Here is a 27,254-nt window from a genome sequence, read left to right as displayed (position 1 = left end):
TTTATGAAGAACAAAAGTTGTCACTTAAAAAAAATTAGTTCTTATCTATTCATTATTAAAGACTAGTGCATAATAACATAGTTTTAAAAATAAATAGTAAGGAATTATTAGGTTTTTTCTTAACTCTAGTATTCATATGTGGTTAACGTTTAAAAAGAATCCTTATCTTTTAGAGAAACGAAGTGTAACATTTATAGATAAATCAGTATGATGTCTGGATTTGCTTCCGATAATCTGAGGAAGTAGTAAAGGGATGGGTATATGAATGAAACAAAATTGGCTGAGACTTGACCATTGCTGCAGCTGGGTAATGCTACATTATACTGTTCTCGCTTCTTATGTACCATATTTAGGCATATAATAGGCGTTTCCTACGTTTGTTTGTGGGGTATTTTCATAAGTGTCGCTATGACAATTTTTTTTAACATGTTGGTGTAAAAAAAAAAATTAGTATAGGGCACTTATAAAAATATCTTGCAGGGGGAGGCCGCAGTTGGCAAAGAAATGGAGAAGGCTCATGTTATTTGCATAAAAATACAATACATGTTTGAAATTTTCCTTAATAAAAACAACAAAAAAACCCATGAATGGATATTACTTTTTGAAAAATATTTAGATTTTTTTATATTTAAGATAACACCAAGTTTGTGTTTGATTCTTAGTAATTACCTTGTTGTATTGAGAAAATTTTCTTTTGTCTTTGAAGTTTTGGTCTTCTTTCAATAACTGGATTAAAAAAAGTAACCTGCAATAAAGAAAATTCAAGTTGATACAAAAACAGCATTAGATTTTTGGTTAGTGAAATTCACTAAACTTTTAAGATATAAAAGCTTAAAGGAATCTTAGATATAATTTAGTCCAACCCTCTCATTTTCTAGATGAGAAAGATTGAGACAGGATAAATATTTCTCAAGGTCACATACCTATTCATCGGCAGAACTAAGCCAACAATTCAACTTGTCTTTCAGCCTAACACTCTTTCCATTTCTATATCATGTTGCCTAGATACATAATTTCAATTGGAGTTATGTACATTTAATAAAATACATTTATTACCTCTGCAAATAAAGTACCCTGCGGTTCCAAATAGAGACACATGCCATGCCGCTGGTTGTCTAAAAAATCTTCTAACCTCAGAAATTTTACAGCACACAGAGATCGCCAATCACGCCAATAAACTGAAATTTCCAGTTCACGTGACTAGGATAATTAAAAAAACAAAAAGCAGAGAAATATCATTGGACACACACTTGAATAATATATCACAAAAAATATAAAATATGAATACAATAAACAAATATAACACATAAAAGTTACACTTTTAAAGAATGTTTTATAATGTCTCTTAATTGTATTATTACTTTTAACACACTTAGACAGTTTTAACTTAAAGGGAAACACAGCCAGTCAGTCTCCACTTAAGGTATTCCTTTTACATAAATAATACATAACTAGGAACACCCAATCCAGATGACTGACCACAGAAGCTCCTTTACTTATCAAAGCTTCAACCTTTTGGATTTCCCTCCTCCATTTGGCATCACTTGCTGTACTACTGCTAAAAGACCCCAGTGCTTGCCTCAAAAAACCAGTGTCAAGCTTTCTTATTTCCTTGTCCCTGATGAGTCAGGGACAGGTCTGAGACACCACCATTTATTCTGCACTATCACACATTGTGCTAAGCAGCTAAAAGTTCATTTAATCCTCAAAAGAGTATCGGGCAGCAGAACCACTAACGGCAGGGGCCTGCATCGCTGGGGAGGAAAAAGGGAAATTCAGACTAAGCTTCATACAGAAAAATGTTCATTTGTTATAACATCAAAAAATTAGGTAATAAGCAAAAATGTCAAAGTCCTAAAACCAGGGACAAGTAGCCACATGAGGGTATATTCTGTAGTAAGTAAAAATGTTGCTTATGTGGGAAAACACACTAGCTTTAACAACCAGTTAATAAATGTCCTTGTAGAACACAGTTCAAAAGTTGGGTTCAAGCATAAACTGACCTCTACATATATGTTATATTCTATATACAATTCAATTATAAACTATCAGAGTTTTCCATTGTTTTATTTTTCATGACTTTGTAGATCATCCACAAAAAGAGATAAATGTTTTTCCCCTTCAGACTCAATGAAGTAATAAATTACTTCTTTTACATAACAACTTCCAATTTATGAGCTTATGAATCTTATTATATAGTTCCTAGTATGCATGATAAAAAAAAAACAAACTTTCAACTTTAAATAACAAAACTAGTTGAGGCAAATGAACACAGAAAACATGTAAAAAACAGCCCATCAGGAAAAAGACTAGACGAATATATCGATGGCAATGAGTATGTGATCCCAGGACCCCCTACCTCATTTCTTCACTGACTCATAGTCAACATGGGAGAGGATACTTGTCATGATAAAGTATTAACCCAGCCAGTGCTGTCAAGTCGATTCTGACTCATAGCGACCCTATTGGACAGAGTAGAACTGCCCCCATAGAGTTTCCATGGAGCGCCTGGTGGATTTGAACTGCCGACCCTTTGGTCAGCAGCTGTAGCATTTAACCACTATGCCACCAGGGTTTCCAAATGATACAGTATTAAGGGAGTATAATTACTTTAAGATCAGTAAATGGCAGGCATATAGAAGGGTTTGGCACTAGTACTATAATATTCCATTCAAGTTAACAGTGTCAATATTTTGGAAAAGTGATTCTAGGCAACACATTGAAGGAATAAATGTATTGGGGATTGGTAATTTTAGACTAGAAGATGAGAGGTCTACTTTCTCCTATCTTCTACGGTCTTAGGGAGGAAGACTTGCTATGGATCAGGCAGATGCAAGGGCACAGGTGCTGGGAATTTAATTAGTACTTATTAAAAGTTCTCACACTTTGACACTGATAAAATGATAAAATTATGTCTTACTCTGGGTCTAACCACTTCATCTGTTATTTATTCTAGCCACTTCGGTAAAACTGACAAACTGATTCATTTCTCTTTCCTTTGGTTTCTTTATTCCATACTTCAAACTGAAGTATGTAAAGATATGACAGGATGGAAAGTCACCTCACTGATCTCTAGGCTAAGCAACAAAGGCAAATCCAGCCAACACTGAGGTTTTAGGTACAAAGCCCCAGTGACACCGTGGTTAAGAGCTTGGCTGCAAACTTAAAGGTCAACAGTTCGAATCCACCAGCCACTCCTTGGAAACCCTATAGGGCAGTTCTACTTTGTCCTATAGGGTCACTATGAGTCGGAATCAACTCAATGGCAACAGGTTTGAGTTTTTTTTTTTTTTTTATTACTTTGCATTGTTCCCTGGGGTATGTTATAAAATAGGGATATAAAATATGCAGCAATGACACAAAAGTGAGAGCTGACCAATATTTTCTAAGAGAAGGAAGTAGGGAGATCAGAATTGCTCAAATTGGGTTTTGAAAGATGAGTCACAAGATCAGAGGTGGAGAGGTCACAGTAGTCAGAGGAAAAGAATATACGAAAGTAAAGTAAGGAAATGGCTCAGGATAACACTGGTTTTACGATAAACAGAAAAGGAAATGAAGTTCAGAAGACCCTGATGGCATAAAAGGAATGTGAAGAATCAAGGGAATGGAAATATTTTATCGAATATCTAACTCTGTGATAATAAGTAAAAGAGTAAAAAGTAAAAATCTTTTATTGCATATAAACATTATGTGCAAGGCAATATTCTAGGTGCTTTATGTAGGTATCTCTTTTAGAAATAAGAGATTTGTTGAAAGTCTGGTTGGTATGTTGAATTTAGGATTTCAGAGGGACAGCAGAATCCATTGCTAAAATGACACAGGGATAAAGGTGTACTGAGGTTGAGGAGGTCAAAGAAGTTTGAAATTATGGTGTATTAGATGAGTCGTCTCTCTCTATCTCTCTCTCTAAATCCTCTATAATGATTGCAGAAATCCTGGTGGTGTAGTGGTTAAATGCTACAGCTGCTAACCAAGAGGTCAGCAGTTCGAATCTGCCATGTGCTCCTTGGAAACTCTATCGGGCAGTTCTACTCTGTCCCATAGAGTTGCAATGAGTCGGAATCAACTCAGTGGCAGTGGGTTTTTTTTTTTTTTTAAATAATGATGGCAGATGTTGGAATGAAGAAGAACCATAGTCCTTAATGAACACTGGAGAGTGCCTGGTGGTCAAAAGATAGAGATGAAAACAAAAAAGAACAAAAAAATAGATGATTATATATACCTCATAGTCTCAGTGGAGTCATATAGCCTCAGAGAAGGATATGAAATGTCATTTGATAGTAGTAGAATTTGGAAGCAGCAAAGGAGAGGTAAAAAGAAAAATTATTATACCTCCACTACTAGTTAAAAAGAGCATTTCATAGTCAACAATATGCTCAGTGTCAGATAGCTCATACATGGAAGAAATAAAAAATTAAATCATGTCTTTATATCTCTATTATATAGCTTGTTCTACTACATTATGATGTCTTACTCCCCATTAAAAAATGTTGCATGCATTTTTATCCTTTTATAGGGATGAATGCATCTTTCCTACTCCCATGGCTTCTATGAGGGATAATTTTCTCATTTTCCTTAGACATCTAGGTGTCTTACCTCAACTCCCTTACTCATCTTCCAGAATGAGTTACCTGATATAAGAGTTTGGGAGAGAGACTGACATGAATAATCCAGATCCATCCTCCCTTTTTTTCTTGAGAGCCAGGTTGTTCAAGGAAGTACCACAGTCTGCTCTTCTCCCCCTTGCCTTAAGTTTTACACTGGCTGGATCCCATAGTGATCTAAGGGACTGGGAATAACTCCATTGTTGTGTCACACTCTCAAAGATCTGTTTATTTTTCAGTAACACAGATGATATTTTATGTTCCATTAGCCATGACTTTGTTCCTCTCAACTAGTTCAAAACTTGGGCAGGGAAGAGCCCCAGAGACAGCTTCCAACCAGTTTTTTTTATTGCCTCATTCTTAACACAGCTTAGAATGTCCAGATATTTGACCAAATCTGTAATACGCTAGAGACCATAAAAAGAGCATCAGAAGATATAGAATTCAAGAAGAAAACTGAAAACTCATGTCCTCAACAATGGAAGAGATGATACTGTCTCCATGAGACAAAACAGGACATAAGAGAGAAAAAAAAAAGAACAAAAAACTAGTATAAACTTTTAGGAATTAAAAATACGATATTATATATAATCAGTAAAAGACTTGGTAGATAAAGGTGTCACAATGTCTTAGAAAGTAAGATAAAAAGACAAAGTGATATAAAACATTAGACAAAAGATAATCAGAGGATCAATCAAAGAAGTTCAACTAGCAAGAGAGAACACCGAAAATAGAGAGAAGAAAATTATCAAATAACCAAGCCAAGAAAATTTCCCCAATCAGGCACATCACTGTGAAATTTCAGGACTCCAGGAAAAAAAAGACAAATCTTAATACCTTTCAGACTGAAAAAGGACATCACAATCAGAGATTAGAAACTGAGACATAAGAATTCTCAACCGTAATACTGGAGCTAGAAAATAATTTCATAACACTAAGTAGAAGGCAGATAAGTGGTAACTTTGGTGAAGGGTATTAAGAAGAAAATAATAATAATAACAAACTTACATCATTCCTCAAAATTCTTAATGAAAATTATCTCCAGTCTAGAATTGTATACCCTAAGTTTGACAGTAGAATAAATGTATTTTCAGACGTGCAAGATCTCCGAAAATTTCCCTCTCATTCACTTTTTTCTCAGCATATAAAGAGTAAAGATATACCAAGATGAGGAAATAAAGATGAAGGAGTGATCAGACTCAAGTGATCCAACACAGAAGAATGGAATTCTCAGAATGGTGATGAAGGGGGGTCCCAGGATAAAAGCTGTGCAGCAGCACTTAAGTTGGAGTAGAAAGATGTAAGGATCCAGAAAGGGTATCTCCAAGAAGGGAGGGGAAAAAAAAAAAAGAACTGAAAGATTATCAAACATATCTGCCTCCAAAATTGAGCTCCAGACTCAGAGTTTGGGGATAAATGATGGGTACATAGAGAATTAGGTAAAGAAAAAACGAATAAAAAAACAGAATAAACAAACAACAAAAAGAGGCAATTATTAGCTCAAAGAGAAAATGGTACTAAAAAGGCAATGTAACTGTGGTACAGAACATGGTTCACTTGCAAACAATATTTATATAGCCATAATAAACATTAAATTACTGATTTAACCTAACTGAGAGAATGACAGGAATATATACATGGGGGTGATTTAAGACAGTTAAACTCCAACTTTGTTTAATGTACTGTCAATAGATAATTCCTGAAAATAAGAAACCAATAAATAGTAAGAATTCCTTGAATTGTTTTCTAATAATCTTGTCCTCTACCCTACTTAAGCCTCTCATTCCGTTGGTCACACCGTCACACCAATAACAGCAATCTTCCCAGAATATCGACTGCCTGCATCCCTCTCTCTGGGATGATGATCCCCTAACATTCTAGATTAAACTCTCTAGTACTTCAACACCATTGATTCTTCAGCTCCGCTGTTACTCCCAATACATTAACCCCACTACCTTTTTACTAGCTCTTATTCCCTTGATGTACTCTCTTCCCTCCTTTCCTAGTGATTAATCAACATTATCACTCTCCTCTTAACAGTATTGATTCCTGATAAATTGTTCTAAGTTTTTGTTCTAAGGACAGGATCCTTCTGTTTCTAATATCATTAAGTAGTTTTTCTCTATTATATTAGCAAGGTTATTCAAAAGAAATTAGAAAGGAAGAGAGTTAGATATAGAGGCTTACCGTACTATCCTGTCTTTTATTTCAATCTCTCATGGGAAAATTAAGCTTTTTATAACAGGAGGGCTGAGGGAATTCAGGAAAAATGAGAAATTTCATAGCTCTTATGTTTTAATAAACATTAATAAAGACTAAATTCTTTAAGATAACCTAGTAAGAATAAAAAGAACACAGAACTGATAGTCAGTAGACTTCATTAAGAATCCTGGCTTGTACCCTGGACTAGTTATTTAATCTCCAGGCTGTAATTTCCTTATCTATAAAAATGCTAGATATCACATCAGCAATTTTTTTTTTTTTTAAGTAGCAAAATTTAAATGACATCTTATACACAACCCCAAAAACAAAAACAAAAAGACAGGGATAACTCTGGAGCTGCTTGACTTCCCCTCTTCACACTTCTTTTCTGTATTGCCTCCTGAGACAATTCTACCCTAAAGTTCCCAGGAACATAATTTCAACTGGATCATTTCTAGAGTACTTTACAACTCTTAAGAAAAACAAAACAAAACAATGAATCTTTGCCTCTTGGAAAGGATGGAAATAGCACAGAGAATTTATATTCAGAATGGCATAGAAAATGAACTTGACATTTGAGTCAAAACACTGGACACGAACATGTCAATTTAAAACCAAACTTCTTTGTAAATAATATCTGACATCATACATTATAAAAGATTAAAAAAAAGACTAAAAAGGCACATAAAAAACTAAAATGTACCATGTAAACGGGAGGAGATATCATTATAGGAAGCATAGTCTCTGCCCAGAAGTTTATAATCAAATTAGAGACACAAAACATGCATGCCAGGAACCTACAAGGCCTGAGGATAAGTATCTTTACTTAACCACGGAGTGTCTTCAAAGTTTCAAAAAGGAAAATTACCCCAAAGTAGTAAGAATATCTGACATCGTGGGGAAGAAAAACATTTCAGGTAAAGAACACCCAATCAACAGTTATTACAGTCTTTCTAGTTTTTAAGCTTGTGGTTTGAGTAATTCTCAATTATTTTCTCTCCTTTTTTTTTCTAGGCTTATATCGTCTTCTGCTGTTCCTCTGTGCCACCTCCATTTTTCTCTCATTCATATTAACACTGAGGAAAGAGAATCTATTCAGAAGTTAGGACACTGAAGATCTAGTCCCAGTTATTTTGGTTCCCAAGTTTCATCAACTACAAAATTACAGTAAGACAGTGAATTACTTTTAAAATGTACAACTCTATAAAACAATAACTTGGCTATAAGAGAAATCTTCTAGCCAACCATTTTCCCCTAACACTTATATAATACTAAATAGGGTAATAATTCTCTCTCTTAAGTTTCATTTTATCATATCACTTGTCAAAAATCCTATAATTACTTGAAATAGGCTCTGAAATGAAAATGACCTTTAACTATTAGTCTTCCACCATCTAAATGCTCTTTAACTATACTCATAGCCATATATCAACAAAGCTCAGGGCTAAAGAAGAAATCAGTATCACTGAGTGGCTAAAACATATCAAGTATGACAAAACATTTTAATATACACTATCTCAGTTTTCCTTCCTAACAGACCCATGAGTATTACATTCTTATCCCCATTTCAGAAATGGTTAAACCAATGCCCATGAGTAAAATTATGTAACTTGCTCACTATCAAACAGCTATGAAGTAGCAGCTTCAAAGTCAATGTTATAGCAAACCTATCACCTACATTAAAAGTGAGTGGAGACTTTTTGGAGGATGGAAGCATGAACAGTTCTACATTTCCTTCTCCCCACACCATCACCAAAACAACCAGAAAACTCAACTTCAAGATCTTTAGATGTTTAGAATGCAACTGGAAAGTTGCAGCAACAAGATGAACGCTACAATAAGAAAACAGCAACTTTTAAACAGTAGAAAAACTTTCTACTGTCTGTGTCCTTCCTTCTCCTTGGCTCTGTGGCAGCAGATTGGAGATCATCCTCTCAGAGAAGAGAGCTTCTCTCTAGCTCTGGAGCAGAGCAGACATTGCTTTTGCTAGTAGACTGTTGTGCGCATCTCTTCTGATGTCCGGGGATTGCATAAAGAACTGAAGAGGGACGATCCTCCCCATTTATCCTACCTCTGTGCTCTCATTGGCGGGTGGGGGGGGGGTTGAAGTTATGAGCAATGCCTAAAGGCTGTGATAACCCTTAATCACCTAGAACTATACTGTGTGACTGAAGCATAGAACAGGCTTTTATGGACCAAAGGACAAGCGCCAGTGTTAAGAGTTTCTTGAACAATTTAGCCCTTTCAAAACCATTGTGAATACAGGGGAACTGAGAAAGCCACACACATGCACTGAGCAAAATGCATATACACTGAGTATGTAAGAAAACTCTACACTGTCATCTCAGACAGATCCCTACAGACCCAAGCTATAAAGACTTGAGAGATGGAGTTTTTTGTTTTCTGTTACCCCTTTTTAGTGGAGTACAAGAAAATCTCTTTCAAAACACTAGCTGGACACAGGCTAGGAAACAGAGTCCTTGTTGTCCAAAAAAGGCCAGGAGAACATTGTTACAAAAATTGTAAGGAAAGGGTGTTGAACAGACGAACTACAATAGCATTAATAAAATTCCCTAAGGAAGAGGAAAAATCTGAAACTTAGACCTAATGCATGATAACATTCAAAAGTCTGAGTTTCAACAAAAAACCACAAGGTATGCAAAGAAAAAGGAAAGGATGACTCATTCAAAATAACGAAATAAAGAACAAAAACTGTCACTATGGAAGCCTGGATAATGGACAGACTACAGGACTTTAGAACAACAGTATTAAATATGTTCAAAGAACTCAAGAAAAACACCACAAGGAACTAAAGGAAATCGGGAAAAAGATACATAAACAAAAAGAGGATATCAATAAAGGGACCCCGTAACCAAACCCGTTGCTGTCGAGTCAATTCCGACTCACAGCAACCCTACAGGACAGAGTTGAACTGCCCCCATAGAGCTTCCAAGGAGTGCCTGATGGATTCGAACTGCTAATCTTTTGGTTAGCAGCCATAGCTCGTAACCACTATGCCACCAGGGTTTCCCAGTAAAGAGAAAGACACTATAAAAAGGAAGAAAATAGAATTTCTGGAGCTGAAAAGCTCATAGCAACCCTATAGAACAGAGCAGAACTGTCCCATAGAGTTTTTAAGGAGCGCCTGGTGGATTTGAACTGCCAGCCTTTTGGTTAACAGACATAGCACTTAACCACTGTGCCACCAGGGCTTCCTCAGTAAAGAGACAGACAGTATATAAAGGAAGAAAACAGAATTACTGGAGCTGAAAGTACAATAATGAAAATAAAAAATTCTCTGGAGGGACTCAGCAGAAGATTTGAACTGGCAGATGAATCAGAGAACTTGAACATAGGGTAATTGAGATTATCAAGTTTGAATAAAGGAAAAAAATTGAAGAAAAGCAGACAGGGTCTAACAGAATCATGGGACACCATCAACTGAATCAGGTACTACAGGAGTCCAAGAAGGAGAACAGAGAGAGACAGAAAATATATTTGAAGAAACACTGGCAGAAAACTTTCCAAATTTGATGAAAAACAAGAATCTACACATACAAGAAGCTCAGCAAACTCCAAGTAGGATAAACCCAAAGAGAATCACACCAAGACATATAATCAAACTTTCAAAAATGAAAGATATAAGGAGTATCCTAAAAGCTGCAAGAGAGAAAAAAATCGTCACACACAAGGGATTCTCCATAAGATAAAGTACCAATTTCTCCACAGGCACACTGGAGACCAGAAGATAATTGGATGACACATTTAAAGTGCCTGAAAGAAAAGAACTGTCAACCAAGAATTCTATATCCAGCAAAACTGTCTTTCAAAAATGAGAGCAACATTAAGACATTCTCCTACAAACAAAAAGCTGAAGAAATCCATTATGACTAGATTTGCCTTACAAGAAATGGTAAAGGGAGTCCGTCCTTCAGAATGAAAGGGAAGGACTAGACAGGAACTTGAAGTCATATATAGACAAAAGATCTTCACCAAATATAATTTTATTGGCAAATATAAAGATCAATTTTGTGTTATTTTTGGTTGGCACCTCTAGCTGTTATATCCTACACGACTTATAATGAAAAACAAACAAGTATAAATTTTGATACTAGACACATGATGTACAAGGATATAATTGGAGAGAAAAACAACATGAGGGTAGGGGAGAAAAGTGGCATAAGAATAGAGTGCATGTTATTGAAGTTAAGCTAGTATCAATTTAAACCAGGTAGTTATAAATTTAAGATATAAATAAAATCCTCATAACAACAAAATAAGTTATATAAAAATATATATACAAAAGGAAAGGGGATGAAAATGATCCACTAAAAAAAAAAATCAAATAAGCACAAATAACAGCAGTATTGGAGGAGATGAAGAGCAAAGAATATATAAGACACACAGAAAACAGAGAGCAAAATAGTCTAAGTCATTCCTCATCAATAATTACTTTTTGTTTTATTTTTTTGTGTGTTTTAAGTGAAAGTTTACAAATTACGTCAGTCCTTCATACAAAAATTTACATACACCTTGCTATACACTCCTGGAAACCCTGGTGGCGCAGTGGCTAAGTGCTACGGCTGCTAACCAAAGGGACGGCAGTTCGAATCTGCCAGGCGCTCCCTGGAAACTCTATGGGGCAGTTCTATTCTGTCCTATAGGGTCACTATAAGTTGGAATCAACTCCACAGAACTGGGCTTTTATATACTCAAAGTTGCTCTCCCCCTAACGAGACAGCACACTCCTTCCCTCCACCCCGTATTCCCCGTGTCCACTCAGCCAGCTTCTGTCCCCTCTGCCTTCTCATCTCCCCTCCAGACAGGAGCTGCCCGCAGAGTCTCATGTGTCTACTTGAGCCAAGAAGCTCACTGCTCACCAGTATCATTTTCTGTCTTAATCTCCAGCCCAATCCCTATCTGAAGAGTTCGCTTTAGGAATGGTTCCTGTCTTAGGCTAACGAAAGTACTGGGGAACCATGACCTCCAGAGTCCTTCTAGTCTCAGTGACACCATTAAGTATGGCCTTTTAATGAGAATTTGGCGCCCGCATCCCACTGCTCACCTGCTCCATCAGGGATTCTCTGTTGTGTTCCCTGTCAGGGCAGTCATTGGTTGCAGGTACCACAGTTCTTCTGGTCTGAGGCTGATGCAGTCTCTGATTTATGTGGCCCTTTCTGTCTCTTGGGGTCATAATTACCTTGTGTCTTTGGTGTTCTTCATTCTCCTTTGCTCCAGGTGGGTTGAGACCAATTGATATATCTTAGATGGCTGCTTGCTAGTGTTTGCTCATTAGCGTTTAAGATGTCATACGCCACTCACCAAAGTGGGATGCAGAATGTTTTCTTAATAGATTTTATTATGCCAACTGACCTAGATGTCCCCTGAAACCATAGTCCCAGACCCTGCCCCCTGCTAATCTGACCTTTGAAGTGTTCCACTGTATTCAGGAAACCTCTTTGCTTTTGGTTTAGTTCAGTTGTGCTGACCTCTCCTGTACTGAGTGTTGTCTTTCCCCTCACCTAAAATAGTTCTTGTCTACTATCTAATTAGTGAATACCCCTCTCCCTCCCTCCCCACCCTTGTAACCATCAAAGAATATTTTGTCTGTGTTTAAACTACTTGAGTTCTTATAATAGTGGTCTCATACAGTATTTGTCCTTTTGCAACTGACTAATTTCACTCAGCATAATGACTTCCAGATTCCTCTATGTTATGAGATGTTTCACGGGTTCATCACTGTTCTTTATCGATGCGCAGTATTCCATTGTGGGAATATACCATAATTTATTTATCCATTCATCCATTGATGGGCACCTTGGTTGCTTCCATCTTTTTGCTATTGTAAACAGTGCTGCGATGAACATGGGTATGCATATATCTGTTCCTGTAAAGGCTCTTATTTCTCTAGGATATATTCCAAGGACTGGGATTGCTGAATCGTACGTTAATTTTATTTCTAGCTTTTTAAGGAAGCGCCAAATCGATTTCTGAAGTGGTTGTACCATTTCACATTCCCACCAGCAGTGCATAAGCGTTCTAGTCTCTCCACAACCTCTCCAATGTTTATTATTTTGTGTTTTTTGGATTAATGCCAGCCTTGCTGAAGTGAGATGGAATCTCATTGTAGTTTTGATTTGCATTTCTCTAATGGCTAATGATCCCGGGCATTTCCTCATGTATCTGTTAACTGCCTGAATGTCTTCTTTGGTGAAGTGCCTGTTCATATCCATTACCCATTTTTTAATTGGCTTGTCTTTTTGTTGTTGAGTTTTTGCAGTATCATGTAGATTTTAGAGATCAGACGCTGATAGGAAACATGACAGCTAAAAACTTTTTCCCAGTTTGTAGATAATCTTTTTACTCTTTTGGCGAAGTCTGTGGATGAGCATAGGTGTTTGATTTTTAGGAGCTCCCAGTTATCTAGTTTCTCTTCTGGTGTTTGTACATTGTTAGCAATGCTTTGTATGCTGTTTATGCCATATACTAGGGCTTCTAGCATTGTCCCTATTTCTTCTTCCATGATCTTTATCGTTTTAGATTTTATATATAGGTCTTTGATCCATGTTGAGTTCTTTTTTGTGCATGGTGTTAGGTACGGGTCTTCTTTCATTTTTTTGCAGATGCATATCTAGTTATGCCAGCACCATTTGTTAAAGAGACTGTCTTTCCCCATTTAACAGACTTTGGGTCTTTGTCAAATATCAGCTGCTTATATGTGGATGGATTTATGTCTGGATTCTCAATTCTGTTCCACCGGTCTATGTAGCCATTGTTGTACCACTAACAGGCTTTTCTGACTACCGTGGTGGTAAAATATTTTCTAAAATCAGGTAGTGTGAGGCCTCCCACTCTGTTCTTCTTTTTCAGTAATTCTTTACTTATCCAAGGCTTCTTTCCCTTTCCAAATGAAGTTGGTGATTTGTTTCCCCATCTCATTAAAAAAACGTTGTTGGAGTTTGGATCAGGATTGTATTGTATCTATAGATCGCTTTCGGCAGAATAGGTATTTTTACAACACTGAGTCTTCCTATCCAAGAGCAAGGTATGTTTTCCTACTTATATAAGACTCCTGGTTTCTTGCAGTAGTGTCTTGTAGTTTTCTTTGTATAGCTCTTTTGTCTCTGGTTAGATTTATTCCTAAGATTTTATCTTCTTGTGGGCTACTGTAAACGATACTGATTTAGTGATTTCCTCTTAGACATTCTCTTTGTTGATGTAGAGGAATCCAACTGATTTTTATGTTTTTCGTGTATCCTGATACTCTGCTGAACTCTTCTATTAGTTCCACTAGTTTTCTTGCAGATTCCTTAGGGTTTTCTGTGTAGAAGATTATGTCATCTGAAAATAGAGATACTTTCACTTCTTCCTTACCAATCTGGATGCCCTTTATTTCCTCATCTAGCCTAAATGCTCTGGCTAGGACTTCCAGCACAATGCTGAATAAGAATGGTGATAAAGGGAATCCTTGTCTGGTTCCTGTTCTCAAGGGGAATTCTTTCAGACTCTCTCCATTAAGGATGATGTTGGCTGTTGGCTTTGTATAAATGTCGTTATTTTATGTTGAGGAATTTTCCTTCTACTCCTATTTTGCTGAGAGTTTTTATCATGAATCGGTGTTGAACTTTGTCAAATGCCTTCTCTGCATCAATTGATAAAATCATGTGGTTCTTGATTTTATTTATATGATGGATTACATTGATTGTTTTCTTAATGTTGAACCATCCCTGCATACCTGATATGAATCCCACTTGGTCATGGTGAATTGTTTTTTTGATACGTTGTTGAATTCTGTTGGCGAGAATTTTGTTGAGGATTTTGCATCTAAGTTCATGAGGGATACAGGTCTGTCATTTTCTTTTTTTGTGTGGTGTCTTTATCTGGTTTTGGTATCAGGGATATGCTAGCTTCATAGAATGAGTTTGGGAGTATTCCGTCCTTTTCTATGCTCTGAAATACTTTTAGTAATAGTGGTGTTAATGCTTCTCTGAAAGTTTGGTAGAACTCTCCAGCGAAGCTGTCAGGGCCAGGGATTTTTTATGTTGGAAGTTTTTTAATTACCTTTTCAATCTCTTCTTTTGGTATGGGTTTATTTAGTTATTCTACCTCTGTGTTAGTTTAGGTAGGTAGTGTGTTTCTAGAAATTCATCTATTTCTTCTAGGTTTTTAAATCTGTTAGAGTACAATTTTTCATAGTAATCTGATATGATTCTTCAAATTTCAGTTGGGTTTGCTGTGATATCACACGTCTCATTTCTTATTTGGGTAATTTGCTTCCTTTCCTGTTTTTCTTTTGTCAGTCTGGCCAAAGGTTTATCAATTTTGTCATTTTTTTTGAAAGAACCAGCTTTTGGTCTTGTTAAATCTTTCAATTGTTTTTCCGTTCTCTATTTAATTCTGCTCTAATTTTTATTATTTGCTTTCTTCTGGTGTCTTTTGTTGCTTTCTATTTGTTCAAGTTATAGGGATAATTCTTTGATTTTGGCCCTTTCTATTTTTTGTATGTGTGCATTTCTTGATATAAATTGAGCTCTGAGCATTGCTTTAGTTGTGTCCCAAAGGTTCTGACAGAAGTATTTTCATTCTCACTGGATTCTATGAATTTCCTTATTCCATCCTTAATTTCTTCTATAACTCAGTCTTTTGTGAGCAGGGTATTGTTCAGTTTCCAAGTGCTTGGTATCTTTTCTCTGCTTTTTTTTTGTTATTGATTTCTACTTTTATGGCTTTATGGTCAGAAAAGGTGCTTTGTAATATTTCGATGTTCTGGATTCTGTTAAGGTTTGTTTTATGACATAATACGTGGTCTATTCTAGAGAAGGTTCCATGTGCACTAGAAAAGAAAGTATACTCGGCTGCTCTTGAGTGGAGTATTCTGTATATGTCTATGAGGTCAAGTTGGATGACTGTGGCATTTAGATCTTCCCTGTCTTTACTGAACTTCTTTCTGGATATTCTGTCCTTCACCAAAAGTGGCGTGTTGAAGTCTCCTACTAGTATCGTGCAGCTGTGTAACTCATGTTTCATTGCTGTTAGAGTTTGTTTTATGTATCTTGATGCCCTGTCATTGGGTGCATAAATATTTAATATGGTTATATCCTCCTAGTATATCATCCCTTTAATCATTATATAGTGTCCTTCATCCTTTGTGGTGGATTTAACTTTAAAGTCTATTTTGTTAGAAATTAATATTGCCACTCTTGCTCTTTTTTGATTGTTGTTTGCTTGATATGTTTTTTCCATCCTTGGAGTTTTAGTTTGTGTGTGTTTTTAAGTCTAAGGTGTGCATCTTGTAGGCAGCATGTAGACGGATCGTGTTTTTTAATCCATTCTGCCACTTTCTGTCTCTTTATTGGTACATTTAGTCCATTTACATTCAGTGTAATTATGGATAGGTATGAGTTTAGTGCTGTCATTTTGATGTTTTTTTTGTGTGCGTTGTTGACAGCTTCTTTTTTCCACTTAATTTTTTGTGCTGAGTAGTTTTTCGTTATATAATGTCTTTTCCTCTTATTCACTGTTGTTGATTTTGTTTCTGCGGAGTCTTCATGTTTTTCTTGTATCTTATTTTGATGTTTAGGATTGTTAGTCTCCTTTGTAGTTACCTTAATATTTCAATAATTACTTTAACTGTAAATATATTAAACTCTCCAATCTAAAGGCAGATATTGGCAGAATGGACTAAAAAAAAAAAAAGGATGATTCATCTATGTGAATATAATACACACACCTTTGACCCAAAGACACAGGCTAAAAGTGAAAAGAACGTATATATGGAAAAAAATACTCCACACAAACAGTAAATAAAAGAGAGTAGGGTGGCTATACTAATATAAAACAAAATAGACTTTAAGTCAAAATCTGCTACAAGAGGCAAAGACATTATATAACGATAAAAGGGTCAATTCATCAACAAGATACAACAATTATATATGCTTTCTAACATCAGAGGCCCAAAACACATGAAATAAACACTGACAGAATTGAAAAGAGAAATAGACAGCTTATAATAATAATTGGCGACTTCAACATACCACTTTCAAATAACAGACATACAGAAAAAAAGATTAATATTGAAATTGAGGATTTGACAAACACTAATATTTTTATAAACCAAATAGACCTAGCAGACTGTTATGGATTGAACTGTATCCCCCCAAAATGTGTATCAGCTTGACTGGGTCGTGATCCCCAGTATTGTCTGGTTGTCCATCATATTGTGATCTGATGTGATTATTCTATGTGTTGTAAATCCTAACTTCTATGATATTAATGAGGCAGGATTAGAGGCAGTTATGTTAAGGAGGCAGGAGTCAATCTACAGGATTAGGTTGAATCATGAGTCAATCTCTTTTGAGATATAAAAAAGACAATTGAGTAAAGAGGAAAGGGACTTCAGACCACCAATAAAGAAGAGCCAAGAGAGGGGCGTGTCCTTTGGACCCTGGGTCCCTGTGCTAAGAAGCTCCCATAGCAGGGTAAGATTGATAACAAGGACATTCTCCCAGAGCCAACAGAGAGAGAAAGCCTTCCCCTGGAGCTGGAGCCCTGAATTTGGACTTCCAGCCACCTTAGACTGTGAAAGAATAAATTTCTGTTTGTTGAAGCCATCCACTTGTCCTTCTGCTATAGCAGTGCTAGATAACTAAGACACAGACATATATAGAACACTCCTGTCAACAACAATAAAATGCACATGCTTCCCTAGTGTGCATGGATCATTTTCCAGGATACAAGTTTCAATAAACTGTAAAAGACTGACATTATTCAAATATTTTCCCAATGACAATGAAATGAAACTGGAAATCAGTAACAGAAGGAAACTGGAAATTACACATATATGTGGAAATTAAACAACACACCGTAAAACAACCAATGGGTCAAATAAGAAATAAAAAGGATAATTACAAAATACATAAAAACAAATGAAAAAGAAAGCACAACATACTAAAACTTATACGATGCAGCAAAATTTATAGCATAAAGTGTCTACATTACAAAAAAAGAAAGATCTCAAATTAGTAACCTAAGTTTATAATTGAGGAATTAGAATAAGAAGAGCAAATTAAGCCCAAAGATACCAGAAGGAAGGAAATAAAAAAAGATCAGAGCAGAGATAAACAAAACAGAGAACAGAAAAGGAATAAAGAGAATCAACATAACCAAAACTTGGTTCATTGAAAAGATAAATAAAACTGACAACCATTAGCTAGTCTGACCAAAAAAAAAAAAAAATTAGAAGAGACAAAAAGAATTAATATCAGAAATGAAAGTAGGGCTATTACTACCAACCCTACAGAAATAAAGGAATTACAAGATAAGGCAATAGACAACTGCACAGCAGCAAATTAATCTAGAGAGAATGGACAAATTCCTAGAAACACATAAACTACCTAAATTGACTCAGGAAGAACAGAAAATCTCAACATACTCATAACAAGGGAAAAGACTGAATTAATAATCCAAAACGTCTTAACAATGAAAACTCCTTGACCAGATGGCTTCATTGCTGAATTCAACCAAACATTTAAAGAAGAAATTACATCAATTCTTCTTGAACTCTTCTTGAACTCTATGAGGACAGCATTACCCTATTATCAAAACCAGACAAACACAAGAAAAGAAAAAAAACAAAACTGCAGACTAATATCCCTTATGAATATAAAATAAATAAATAAACCCATTACCAGTGAGTTAATTCCAATTCATAACAACCCCACAGGACAGGGCAAAACTGCCCCATAGGGTTTCCAAGGAAAGGCTGGTGGATTTGAACTACCAACCTGTTAGCAGCTGAGCTCTGAACCACTGTGCTACCAGATGCAAAAATATTCTCAACAAAATATTAGTAAATTGAATTGAATATCATATGAGAAGGATTATACATCATGACCAAGTGGGGCTTATCCCAGGAATGCAAAAATGGTTCAACCTAAGAAAACTAATTAATGCAATATACCATATTAATAACAAAGGGAAAGAACTATATGAATCATCTCATTGGTGCAGAAAAGGCATTTGAGAAAATCTAACGCCCTTTCATGATAAAAAACAATCAACAAACTAGGAGTAGAAGGGAAATTCCTCAACTTGATAAAAGGCATTTATGAAAAATCCATAAATGACAACATAATCGATGGTGAACGACAAAGTTTTTCCCCTAAAATGAGGAACAAGACAAGGATACCTGTTCTCATCACTGCTATTGAACACTTTACTGGAAGTTCTAGCTAGAACACTTAAAAAAAAAAAAAGAGGAAAAACAGATAGAAAAGTATCCAATTCAGAAAAAAAGAAGCAAAACTCTATTAACAGATGACCTGATTCATAGAAAATCCCTAAGAATTCACAGCTAACAAAGAATACCATCAAAGTCAAAGGGAACAAGATCAACAGGCAAAGATCAGTTGTGCTTCTGCATACCAGCAAGAATTAAATACCTAGCAATAAATTTAGAAAGACAGTAAAGAAAGAAAAGACCAAAATGGATGCCAGAAGACACTGTGAAACTTGCCCTTGAATACAGAATAGCTAAAGAGAAAGGAAAAAATGATGAAGTAAAAGTGCTGAACAGAAGGTTACAAAGGGTGGCTCAAGAAGACAAAGTATACTATTAAAATGAAATATGCAAAGACCTGGAGTTAGAAAACCAAAAGGGAAAACATACTTGGCATTTCTCAAGCTGAAAGAACTGAAGAAAAAATTCAAGCCTTGAGTGGCAATACTGAAGGATTCTATAGGCAAAATATCGAATGGCACAGGAAGCATCAAAAAAGGACAGAAGGTTTATACAGATTCACTGTACCAAAAAGAATTGGTGGACGTTTAACCATTTCAGGAGGTGGCATATGATCAAGAACCAATGGCAGTGAAGGAAGAAGTCCAAGTAGCGCTGAAAGAACTGGCAAAAAACAAGGCTGCAGGAATGGATGGGATACCAACAGAGATGTCTCAACAAAGAGATGCAGCACTGGAAGTGCTCTCTCGCCTACGCCAAGAATTTTGGAAGACAGCTACCTGGCCAACCAAGTGGAGGGGATGCATAGTTGACCCCGTTTCAAAGAAAAGTGATCCAACAAAATGTTGAAATTATCGAATAACCTTATTAACATCAAACACAAGTAAAATTTTCCTGAAGATCATTCAAAAGTGGTTGCAGCAGCAGATCTACAGGGAACTGCCAGAAATTCAAGCTGGATTCAGAAGAGGACATGGAATGAAGGATGTCACTGGTTATGTCGGACTGTGGCTGAAAGCAGAGATACTAGAAAGATGTTTACCTATGTTTTATTGACTATGCAAAGGTATTTGACTGTGTGGAACACAACAAATTATGGATAACACTGAGAAGAATGGGAATTCCAGAACTTAACTGTGCCCATAAGGAACCTGTACATAGACCAAGAGGCAGTTATTCAAACAGAACAAGGGGATACTGCGTGGTTTAAAAGCAAAAAGGTGTGCATCACGGTTGAATCCTTTCACCGTACTTATTCAATATGTATGCTGAGCATGTAATCAGAGAAGCTGGACTATATGAAGAACACGGGATCATGATTGGGGGAAGTGTCATTAACAATCTGCATTACACAGACGACACAACCTTGCTTGCTAAAAGGGAAGAGTACTTGAAGCATTTAGTGATGAAGATCAAAGACTGCAGCTTTCAGTATGGATTACACCTCAACAGAGAAAACCAAAATCCTCACAACTGGACCAATAAGCAACATTATGATAAACAGAGAAGAGACTGAATTTGTCAAAGGTTTCATTTTATTTGGAGCCACATCAATACCCATGGAAGCAGCAGTCAAAAAATCAAATGATGCATTACACTGGGCAAATCTGCTCCAAAAGACCTCTTTAAAGTGTTAAAAAGCAAAGATGTTTTCAATCACCTCATATGCATGCAAAAGTTGGCCAATGAATAAGGAAGATCGAAGAAGAATTGATGCCTTTGAATTATGGTGTTTGAGAAGAATACTGAATATACCATGAACTGCCAGAAGGACTTAGAAACTCTAAGGGGCAGTTCTGCTCTGTCCTATAGGGTTGCTATGAGTCAGAATCTACTCGATGGCACTGGGTTTGGTTTTAGTTTGGCCAGAAACAACAAACCTGTCTTGGAAGAAGTACAGCCAGAATGGTCCTTAAAGGCAAGGATGGCAAGACTACATCCCACATATTTTGGACATATTATCAGGAAGGATCAGTCCCTGGAGAATAACATCATACTTGGTAAAGTAGAGGGTGGGCAAAAAAGAGGAAGACTCTCAACGAGATGGATTGACACAGTGGCTGAAACAATGGACTCAGCCATAACAATGATTATGAGGATGGCTCAGGAATGGGGACTGTTTTGTTCTCCTGTGCATAGGGTCACTATGAGTCGGAACCAACTGGATGGCACCTAACAACAATAGATTTAACCAAGGAAGTAAAAGACATATTGAATGAAAACTACAAAACATTGCAGGAAGAAATTAAAGATATCCTGTGTCCATGGACTGAAAGACTTCATCTTAAGCATTCAACACTACCCAAAGTGATCTATAAACACAATCCTTATCAAAATTTGAAAATTCTCAAATTTATATGAAATTGCAAGGGACCCTGAATAGCCAAAGCAATCTTGAAAAAGAAAAACACAGTAGAAAGTCTCATGCTTCCTGCTATTAAAACTACAATAATCAAAACAGTTTTGTATTGGTTTAAGGACAGATATACAGAGAAGTGGAAGAGAACTGAGAGTCCAGAAATAAACGTGTACATTTGTGGTCAACTGATTTTTGATAAGGGTAACAAGTCTATTCACTGGAGTTAAGAATTGAAGAGATATTGAAGAAATAAATCATTTTGGGACAACTGGATCTCCATACGCAAAAGAATGAAACTGAACCCATACCTTACACCATAACCAAAAATTAACTAAAAATGAGGTAATGACCTAAATATAGGCACTAAAACCACAAAACTATTAGAAGAAAAGATAGGGGTAAAATTTCAAGATCTAGTTTTTGACAATGGATTCTTAGGCCACCAACAGCTCAAGCCACAAAAGACACAAGAGATAAACTGGACTTAACCAAAATTAAAAACTTCTGTGCATCAGAGGACATTATCAACAAAGTGAAGAGACAACTCAGGGAATGGGAGAAAATATTTGGCAACCATATGTACTGGACTGAATTATGTCCCCTGAAAATGTGTTGTGAATTCTAACCTCTAGGGCTATGGTTATAATTCCATTTGTGAATAGGTTCTTTGTTATGTTAATGAGACAGACTTGGTATAGGGTGTGTACCTGAGTCAATCTCTTAATAAAAGTAGCACATTAAGGAAGCAGAAACAGGGGAAGACAACTGCCAAGCCACATGCTGATTTCAAAGGAACCAGGAAACAAGCTGAAGAGACAAGGACCTTCTCCTAGATCTGACAGAGAAAAGCCTTTCCCTAGAGCTGGCACCCTGAATTTGGACTCTAGCCTCCTAACTTTGAGAAAATAAATTTGTTTGTTAAAGACATCACTTGTGGTATTTCTGTTATAGCAGCAGTAGATAACTAAGACACTACATATCTGATAAGGTTTAATATCTGGAATATACAACATACTCCTACCACTAAACAACAAAATGACAAATAACTCAATTAAAAAATGGGCAAAGGACTTGCACAGAAATTTGTCCAAAGGAGACAAACGGCCAACAAGCACATGAAAAGATGCTCAACATCATTAACCACTGTTGCTGTTGTTAGATACTCTTGAGTCAGTTCTGATTCATTGTGATCTTATATATAACAGCATGAAACACTGCCCAGTACTATGCCATCCTCACAATTGTTGCTATGTTTGAGACCATTGTTGCAGTCACTGTGTCATTCCAACTCTTTGAGGGTCTTCCTCTTTTTTGTTGATCCCCTACTTTACCTAGCATGACGTCCTTCTCCAGAGACTGGTCTTTCTTGATGATGTTGTTGTTAGGTGCCGTCCAGTTGGTTCCAACTCATAGCAACCCTATGTGCAACAGAACACCGCCCAGTCCTGAGCCATCCTTACAACTGTCGCTATGCTTGAGCTCACTGTTGCAGCCACTGTGTCAATCCACTTTGCTGAGGGTCTTCCTCTTTTCTGCTGACCCTGTACTCTGGCAAGCATGATGTCCTTCTCCAGGGACTGATCCCTCCTGACAACATGTCCAAAGTATTTAAGACATAGTCTTGCCATCCTTGCTTCTAAGAAAGCACTCTGGTTGTACTTCTTCCAAGACAGATTTGTTTGTTCTCTGGCAGTCCATGGTATATTCTTCACCAACACAATTCAAAGGCGTCAATTCTTCTTCGGTCTTCCTTATTCATTGTCCAGCTTTCATGTGCATATGATGCCATTGAAAATACCATGGCTTGGGTCAGGCACACCTTAGTCTTCAAGGTGACATCTTTGCTCTTCAACACTTTAAAGAGCTTCTTTGCAGCAGATTTACCCAACGCAATGAGTCTTTTGATTTCTTGACTGCTGCTTCCATGGCTGTTGATTGTGGATCCAAGTAAAACGAAATCCTTCACAACTTCTATCTTTTCTCCATTTATCATGATGTTGCTCATTGGTCCAGTTGTGAGGATTTTTGTTTTCTTGATGTTGAGGTGAAATCCAGACAGAAGGCTGTGGTCTCTGATCTCCATTAGTAAATGCTTCAAGTCCTCTTCACTTTCAGCAAGCAAGTTGTGTCATCTGCATAATACAGGTTGTTAATAATGCATCTTCCTCCAATCCTGATGCCCTGTTCTTCATATAGTCCAGCTTCTTGGATTATTTGCTCAGCATACAGACTGAATAGGTATGGTGAAAGAATACAACGCTGATGCACACCTTTCCTGACTTTCAACCAATCAGTATCCCCTAGTTCTGTCCGAGCAACTGCCTCTTGATCTATGTAAAGGTTCCTCATAAGCACAATTAAGTGTTCTGGAATTGCCATTCTTCACAATGTTATCCATAATTTGTTATGATCCACACAGTCGAATGCCTTTGCATAGTCAATAAAACACAGGTAAACATCCTTCTGGTATTCTCTGCACTCAGCCAGAATCCATGTGACATCAGCGATGATATCCCTGGTTCCACGTCCTCTTCTGAAACTGGCCTGAATTTCTGGCAGTTCCCTGTCGATATACTGCTGCAGCCGTTTTTGAATGATCTTCAGCAAAATTTTGCTTGCGTGTGACATTAATGATATTGTTCTATAATTTCCACATTCGGTTGGATCACCTCTCTTGGGAATAGGCATAAATACGGATCTCTTCCAGTCAGTTGGCCAGGAAGCTGTCTTCCATATTTCTTGGCATCGACAAGTGAGCACCTCCAGCGCTGCATCTGTTTGTTGAAACATCTCAATTGATATTCCATCAATCCCTGGAGCCTTGTTTTTTGCCAACGCCTTCAGAGCAGCTTGGACTTCTTCCTTCAGCACCATCGGTTCCTGATCATATGCCACCTCTTGAAATGGTTGAACATCAAGTAATTCTTTTTGGTATAATGACTCTGTGTATTCCTTCCATCTTCTTTTGATGCTTCCTGCATCGTTTAATATTTTCTCCATAGAATCCTTCACTATTGCAACTCGAGGCTTGATTTTTTTTCTTCAGTTCTTTCAGCTTGAGAAACGCCAAGCATGTTCTTCCCTTTTGGTTTTCCATCTCCAGCTCTTTGCACATGTCATTATACTACTTTACTTTGTCTTCTCGAGAGGCCCTTTGAAATCTTCTGTTTAGTTCTTTTACTTCATCAATTCTTCCTTTTGCTTTAGCTGCTCGACTTTCGAGAGCGAGTTTCAGAGTCTCCTCTAACATCCATCTTGGTATTTTCCTTCTTTCCTGTCTTTTCAATGACCTCTTGCTTTCTTCATGGATGAAGTCCTTGATGTCATTCCACAACTTGCCTTCAGTCACTAGTGTTCAGTGTGTCAAATTCGTTCTTCAGATGGTATCTAAATTCAGGTGGGATATACTCAAGGTCATATTTTGGCTCTCATGGACTTGCTCTGATTTTCTTCAGTTTCAGCTTGAACTTGCATATGAGCAATTGATGGTTGGTTCCACAGCTGGCCCCTGGCCTTGTTCTGACTGATGATATTGGGCTTTTCCATTGTCTCTTTCCACAGATACTAACGCGTCTGTCAGTTTGTTGTACTGTAGGGGCTTGCCTGTTGCTGTGATGCTGGAAGCTATGCCACCGGCATTCAGACACTAGCAAGGTCACCCATGGAGGACAGGTTTCAGCTGAACTTCCAGACTAAGATAGACTACGAAGAAAGACCCAGGAGCCTACTTCTGAAAGGCATTAGCCAGTGAAAACCTTATGAATAGCAGCAGAACATTGGCTGATATAGTGCTGGAAGATGAGCCCCCCAGGTTCGAAGGCACTCAAAAGATGACTGGGGAAAAGCTGCCTTCTCAAAGTAGAGTTGACCTTAATGATGTGGATGGAGTAAAGATTTCAGGACCTTCATCTCCTGATGTGGCATGACTCAAAATGAGAAGAAACAGCTGCAAATACCCATTAATAATCAGAACGTGGAATGTATGAATTATGAATCTGGGAAAATTGGAAATCATCAAAAATGAAATAGAACACATAAACATCAATATCCTAGGCATTAGTGAGCTGAAATGGACTGGTATTGGCCATTTTGAATCAGACAATCATATCGTCTAAAAAAATATGCTGGAAATGACAACTCAAAGAGGAATGGTGTTGCATTTATCGTCGAAAAGAACGTTTCAAGATCTGTCCTGAAGTACAACGCTGTCAGTGATGATATTCATACGCCTACAAGGAAGACCAGTTAATACAATTATTATTCAAATTTACACACCAACCACTAGGGCCAAAGATGAAAAAATAGAAGATTTTTATCAGCTGTTGCAGTCTGAAATTGATCAAACATGCAATTAAGATGCATTGATAATTACTGACGATTGGAATGTGAAAGTTGGGAACAAAGAAGGATCGGTAGTTAGAAAATATGGCCTTGGTGACAGAAACAATGCCGTAGATCAAATGATACAATTTTGCAAGACCAACAACTTCTTCATCGCAAATACCTTCTTCCACCAACATAAACAGCAACTACACACATGGACCTCGCCAGATGGAACGCACAGAAAGCAAACTGACTACACCTGTGGAAAGAGACAATGGTCCTTCTTGATACAATGTCCAAAGTAAGTGAGATGAAGTCTCACCATCCTTGCTTCTAAGGAGCATTCTGGCTTTACTTCTTTCAAGACAGATTTGTTCGTTCTTCTGGCAGTCCACGGTATAGTCAACATTCTTCACCAATACCATAATTCAAAGGCATCAATTCTTTGGTTTTCCTTATTCATTATCCAGCTTTCACATATATATGAGGCTACTGAAAATACCATAGTTTGGGTCAGGCGCACATTAGTCATTAATCATTAGGGAAATGTAAATCAAAGCCACAATGAGGTATCATTTCATATCCCGTAAGATGACTGTTACCAGAAAAACTAACAAGTTTGGAGAAATTGGAGCCTTCAGACATTGCTGGTAGCAATGTAAAATAGTGCAGCCTCTGTAGAAAACAGTTCGAGGGTTCCTCAAAATGTTAAGCATAGAATTACTATGTTGTTGTTGTTAGGTGCCATCCAGTTGCTTCTGACTCATAGCAACCACACAGGACAGAGTAGTACGGCCCCCAAAGGGTTTCTAAAGGAGCAGCTGGTGGATTTGAACTGCTGACCTTTTGGTTAGCAGCTGAACTCTTAACCACTATGCTACCACGTCTCCACAGAATCACTGTATGACCCAGCCAATTCTGTTCCTAGGTGTACACCCAAAAGAATGCAACACAGGGACTGAGATACTTATCGACCAATATTCACTGCAGCGTTATTCATAACAGCCAAAAAAAGAAACAACCCAAGCGTCCATCAACAGATGAACAGATAAACAAAATGTGGCATATCCATACGGTAGAATCTTATTTTATTATTTAGCCAGATAGAGAAATAAAGTTTTGACATGGATGAATCTTGTAAATATGCAGAGTGAAGTGAGTCAGACACAAAAAGATAAATAGTGTATGATCCCACTTTTAAAAAACATCTAGAATAGGCAAATGTATAGAGACAAGTATATTAGTTTTTACCAGGAGCTGGGAGGCAGGAAGCTGGAGCCCTGGTGGCGCAGTAGTTAAGAGCTATGGCGAGCTTCGGTGAGTTATGGCTGCTAACCAAAAGGTCAGCAATTTGAGTCCACCAGCCACTCCTTGGAAACCCTGAGACAGCTCTACTCTGTCCTATGGGGTTGCTATGAGTTGGAAATGACCCAATGGCAGTGAGTTTTTTTTTTGGGGGGGGGGGCGGGGGGAGAAAGGACAGTTATTTCCTAAGGGGTATAGAGTTTCTGCTTAAGGTGATGAAAAA

General features: G+C 37.2%; 1 protein-coding gene across 6 annotated transcripts in view; it reads right to left on the bottom strand.

Annotated features, from left to right (window-relative positions):
* The window catches only part of PKN2 (protein kinase N2), a 206,798-nt gene that overhangs the window by 47,583 nt on the left and 131,961 nt on the right, over positions 1 to 27,254 (bottom strand). For 5 of the 6 annotated variants that reach the window (XR_010321433.1, XR_010321434.1, XM_010591133.3 and 2 more), the window contains 2 exons: positions 1,057 to 1,200; positions 670 to 745 (listed from right to left, as the gene is read on the bottom strand). Coding sequence is in view for 4 of the 6 variants with exons in the window: in XM_010591133.3 (XP_010589435.2) it covers positions 670 to 745; positions 1,057 to 1,200 (220 nt within the window). In the remaining 2 variants the exon portion in view is untranslated. The remainder of the gene's footprint in view (positions 1 to 669; positions 746 to 1,056; positions 1,201 to 27,254) is intronic. The other variant, XM_023549408.2, reaches the window with a different exon arrangement.

This window comes from Loxodonta africana, chromosome 3 (assembly GCF_030014295.1).
Source record: "Loxodonta africana isolate mLoxAfr1 chromosome 3, mLoxAfr1.hap2, whole genome shotgun sequence".
NCBI lineage: Eukaryota > Metazoa > Chordata > Mammalia > Proboscidea > Elephantidae > Loxodonta > Loxodonta africana.
This window is presented reverse-complemented; position numbering and strand designations above follow the sequence as displayed.